At 46.2% G+C, this 4,965-nt stretch overlaps 1 protein-coding gene across 1 annotated transcript; it reads right to left on the bottom strand.

Moving 5' to 3' along the window:
• Positions 1–375: 375 nt before the first annotated feature.
• Positions 376–4,721, bottom strand: LOC135384076 (uncharacterized). Its single transcript, XM_064613317.1, has 2 exons — positions 4,608–4,721; positions 376–2,315 (listed from the first exon to the last, which is right to left on the bottom strand). Exons 1-2 carry the CDS (start codon positions 4,653–4,655, stop codon positions 423–425), a joined length of 1,941 nt encoding a protein of 646 aa, XP_064469387.1. The 5' UTR covers positions 4,656–4,721; the 3' UTR covers positions 376–422.
• Between the last annotated feature and the right edge of the window lie 244 nt (positions 4,722–4,965).

Below are 4,965 nucleotides of genomic sequence, written 5' to 3'. Positions count from 1 at the left end.
CATGGAGATATGTACATAATTCATGATCCGGCAGTTATTTGCGTGACCAGTCTGCACGAGTGGAAAGAACGGGAGGGGGGGTTTCTTTATTGTAGGGCTATTCTATCTAACTAACTGTCTGCGAGTACAGCCTTGTGGTGGACTTTTGTTTACGCACACTTCGCTGAACGGCTTCTCTTGGTCAGCATCAGCAACGACACCGCTTGACTATACCTTAGACACCAAGAGGATTGTTCCAATTGTAAGGAAAGCAAATTCGAGGAAAGCGATGGGAATCCTTTAAGGAGATAATACATATATTGACATTCATCAAGTCCAGAGCATCTACTTTTATCGACAATAAAACGAGTAACAACCGTCTTTTTTATATATCTGTTTATTTATTTTTTTCAGAGAAGAGAATATTTCCCACCACACAACATTCACACATCGCGGCATACACAGTATTTCTCCATAGTTGTTCCTTTCAAGCAGTGCGACTGGTTGCCGTACTTATTTAACCGTGCTAGCTTCTCTAAGGTCATGGTTCCTTTGTCCGTTACAGCCACAGAACCTTCAAGAATCGCGTTCGCGGGCTTCGTCGCGATCGTACCTCTGTAATACGTCGCGTTCCTTCCTCCACTGGACTGATCTTTTCGAATGCTGAAGACCCTTTTCAACGTATGCCGCTTGCACATTCCAGGAGCACTTTCGAACAGCCACTTGTTGGTCGTGGACACGATGAATTTTGCTATCGCCAGACGCGATTTCACTGCCGCGTCATCTTCTTGAAACTCATCGCAGCAGCAATAATACTGGTCTATAGAGGCGTCCGCACATGTTCTGTTCTCAGGAATTTCGTGCAGCAGGCTCAAGCCACGCTCCGTGGCAAATTCGTTGCGCGACAGAGAACGCGGAAACTGCGTCAGTTCCACCAGGGTGGCGTGAATATCAAAAGCGGTCGTCAACCTGTGCTGGTTTACGCGAAGGTTGGCCATTATACTGGGGTACTTCTGCTGGAAAGCCGGTGGAAACAGTAAGAGACTGAAAGGCAACCGGTCTTCATACCGCCCCATAAAGGTGAGACGAACATCGCCAAAACGCATACCATGATCGGCGAGCAGGATAACCAGCGACCGGTTCATGACTCCAGTCTTCGTGAGGGTCTCGAAGGCTCGACGAAGCGGGACGTCAATGTAACCTGGATTGTTGAAACCGTCATGTGGAAGAGCCGTCATCCAGAAGTAAGCGAACGTTGGCCTGTTCCCCAATAGAGCTAGCAATGATGTATAATAGTCCAAGTACATCTCCGTTTCAACTCGCGTTCGGTAGCATGGCCAGTCATGAGGCGGATTTTCTGCCCTGGCGATACCCAGCATAAGAGGGCGTAGGTAGTAGTCCGTTGGCTGCTTGCGAAATCCGTTGCAGTAAATGTTGAATATTCCACCTAGTGGATTCTCTTCGAAGTGCATCGTCCTGTAGCCGAGGTTGGAGTAATCGTTCCACACCCAGCTTTCGTTGTCGAAGACACCTTTCTTGCAGACGTCTGATGTGTCAGAGAAGATGGTACCCGAGAGCATTGCACATTGGTTTGGAAAGGAGTTGTCGCCCACTTTTGTAAAGCCGAACAACTCCACTGGCTGGAAGTTTCTGAACAGGTATTCCCTGGTCAATGCCAAATGGCGTATGAAGTTCAGTCGCGACACGCTGTCCACGCCCATGAAGACGATATTCATGCGCTCAATGTCTAAGTTTTCCTTTCGTAATTCTCGTTCGCTGCAACGCCTCTCGACTTGTGTTTTCACGAGCGGAATTAAGAAGTAATCTGTGTAAGACGTGTTTCCTCCGAGTTTACAATCGACCCTGATCTGTTCGAATTCGATGGGCACGCCGAACATCAGTACGCTAGCGTTGCTATACGTGACCAGGTTGTCTGTGTCGTTCAGGGATTCATCCCTCACGAAGTTCCTATAAACGCAGGAGACCTCCTTTCGACTGGTGTTGTAGAATGTCTGTAATACGGCGACGTCAACGAGGAGGATGTTCCTTCGTTGTTCAATGAAGGAAGTCGTGCCTGTGCAATTATAGTACTGCGTCCTTTCGTAGAAGCTCTTCACCGATGAGTCGAAAGGATCAAAGTCTGGTATTCTGCACGTACTGGTGTTGATTGCATATGCTTTGATCACAGGTCGTTGCGCCGAAAAAGATGAAAGGAAGTTAAGTCGTCCAAACGTCGCCGCATGGTTCACGGTGGACGTCCCCAGCCAAGCGGCGAGGCTGATGGTCAGCACAACAATTATCTTCAACTTGGTCTTCGAGAGTGAAGCGCCCAAAGCCTATGAAAGTGCAAGCTACGAGTAAGAGCAGTATTGCTTCTGTAAATGTACAGCTCCGGTCAACCTTCATAATAACACTGGAAAAAATATAGTCTCGTTCCCGAGCGCGATTACAGCAACCCTTGGGACCACGACTGAAAAAAATTATTAGTTTAACGCATGAATTTTTGTTCACTTAACATTCCCCCAGTGTCCGAACGGATGGCTGTTATCGCACTAGGAAATGAGACCGAATATTTTCCAGTGTTATTATTAAGGTTGACGAGAGCTGTACCATTGAAAACAGTGTGCTCGAAATCAGGGTGTCCAACCGAGCCCGAACCAAAAACCGTACCCGAACCGTTATTTTTGCAGGAACCGCACCCGAACCGAAATTTTCATGATACTGTTGAGCCCGAGCCGGAGAAGAACCGGAAAAAATCATAGCGGTCACCGGTTCGGACATAAAAGAAGTCAGCGTAATAATTCAAGTGCAGCAGTACCCGAGCGAGGACACAGTGGTCTCCATATCGTGAATTTCGCCAATTTTCATCGAGCAGTCAAACGAGGACATATATAATATGCTTTCAGCGGCTTATGTTAACACGCTGAAGGGCAGTTGACTTTGTGAGCGCCTTGGCTAGTGCCCGACGCACGCGCTGCGGCGTCTTCTCTCCAGAGAGGAGGCGCCACGCAGACGCTTGTCAGACGCTCGGTTTCCAATCAAACTTCGCGGCCTTCCTCTGCTAGCACCTGCTCTATTTTCGGAAGGTGAGTGGCCTGCCATCGTCCACCAAATGAAGCAGGAAGGGACTGGGCCAGTTGTGTAGCTCTATAGGAAGAATGTGATTAAGCAGGCGCCCAACACTTCGCTTTACACGTGAGCAGTATAATTTAAATAAGTCATAAACATGCGAAGTGGAGGAGCATACGCAGAACGGTGCCTGCATGATTGGTGGTTGTTTGAAAAATAAATTTACTCCTGCTTACTGGTAGTGCAACTGTGTCGTGACACATGGCTTTTGTGTTGTGGATTAACTGGTACACTGCTGTGACCTCGGACAGAGCAAGGCTGGTAGACTTAATTCTGACATGCTTCAGTACGGTTTCAGATCGATTCACACATTGCGATTGCTGTATGGCGACGCCGTACCGTCGTCTATGTAGAATGCTGTCAATCTTATTTCACTTTCTTAAGTGTATCTTGCTGCCATTGTGCGTGTGAAAAAAGCAGTCTTGTACGTAACGCGGTTACAGTAATCGATATTTTTTGCGGTATCTGAGCGCGAGTTGTGAAACTTAAATCGGTATGCAGAAGTACTGCTGTTTCAAATGTATGGTAATGCGATCTCCGTATTGTTACCAATAACGACACCTTTTAGTGCCCCACAGTTTCTTCACCGGCCATATTCCTTACTCTTATTCGTTGTCACTGGCTCGCCAAACCTGTGGGCACGCCCACGTGCTCCGAAACGGGAATTATGCCAATCACAATGTCCACTTTTTTTTCTTGGAATAGGGAGGAAATAACCACGGCTCACCTATATTGGTAGTATTGTTAATTGGTAGTTGTTAGTATTGGTGGTATTGTTAATTTCATGTAGGTTTTGTTAGTCATGGACTAAGGACATTGTTATATTGGCCTTTGCCAGTGCCGGAGGGACCACGGCTAGGATGGCAGGAACAGACTGAGAAACAGCTATTGATAAAAGTTTAGCAAAGTGTCCGAGCTACAGAATAAATATGTTGTCTTTTTACTGCAAAACCGTCTCTTCTGCAAAACTGTCCCAATTTGCTAATATACAAATGGGGTGCTCATGTAAGCGAGATTTCTACGTTGCATCAACTTTGTATTTCCAACAAAAGTATCCGGTAAAGTATTGCGTTCCTTCTTCTAGTAACGGTAGCAGTACTCTGCTACTTAGAAGTATTTTCATACTTTTTACTGAAGTAACGACCATCGGTATCGCTATACCGCATTTCGGTAAGGGATACACCACCGGAAAAGAAAGCGATTTTGGTACCAGAGTAGCAGGACAACATCGATTCATCAACGTGTTGTTTGCAAGTGCTCATCCATTTATCCTTTCTCTCGCTTGAGGAAGTACCTGGCCACTAAATATTTCAATGCAGACAACAGCAGTAAGCTATTAGCCACGCAATTCAAAAAACAAAAACAAAGCGGTTTTATGTTATATAAACCGGTTCGTTTTCAGGCGTGGCCGGAATTGAACCGGAACGAAATCCAAGCAACGCGAACCCGAACCAAACCCGTATTTTTTGCGGCTCGACACCCTGCTAAAAATTACTTACTTTGAACGTAGTTTCGGCGAATATGTCGCTACAAGACTGAGTCTCCATGACAGACACTATGATGAACTATACAGACACCGCCGCGTAGCACACGTAATGTTCTCTTGGTCCCGAACGTCGTCTCGCTAGGCAAGCATCGTCGTCGTCATTGCCTGCTGTCTTTTCCTGCTGTCAGAGCAGCTCCATCTTTAACACATGGTGCTTACGAGGAGTTTTCTCCTTTACTTTGCAACTGTAGTAAATACTACTACTATTACTTCTTTAATAAACACTACTACTTTAGGAGTTGAGGATGATTCGGGTTTTTATGGGCTGTTTCTCTCATTCACTTCATTTGTCATGATCGTCCTTTCGTCCA

This window comes from Ornithodoros turicata, chromosome 2, assembly GCF_037126465.1.
Source record: "Ornithodoros turicata isolate Travis chromosome 2, ASM3712646v1, whole genome shotgun sequence".
NCBI classification, from domain to species: Eukaryota; Metazoa; Arthropoda; class Arachnida; order Ixodida; family Argasidae; genus Ornithodoros; species Ornithodoros turicata.
Note: the sequence above shows the minus strand (reverse complement) of the source record. Positions and strands in the feature narration are given on the sequence as shown.

What these genes read in the sequence shown, in the direction of transcription:
- LOC135384076 (XM_064613317.1), bottom strand. Translation starts at nt 4,655, where the DNA reads ATGGAGACTCAGTCTTGTAGCGACATATTCGCCGAAACTACGTTCAAA. An exon ending in TCGCCGAAACTACGTTCAAA is followed by an intron (nt 2,316 to 4,607) that starts GTAAGTAATTTT and finishes GCACTTTCATAG; the next exon opens with GCTTTGGGCGCTTCACTCTC.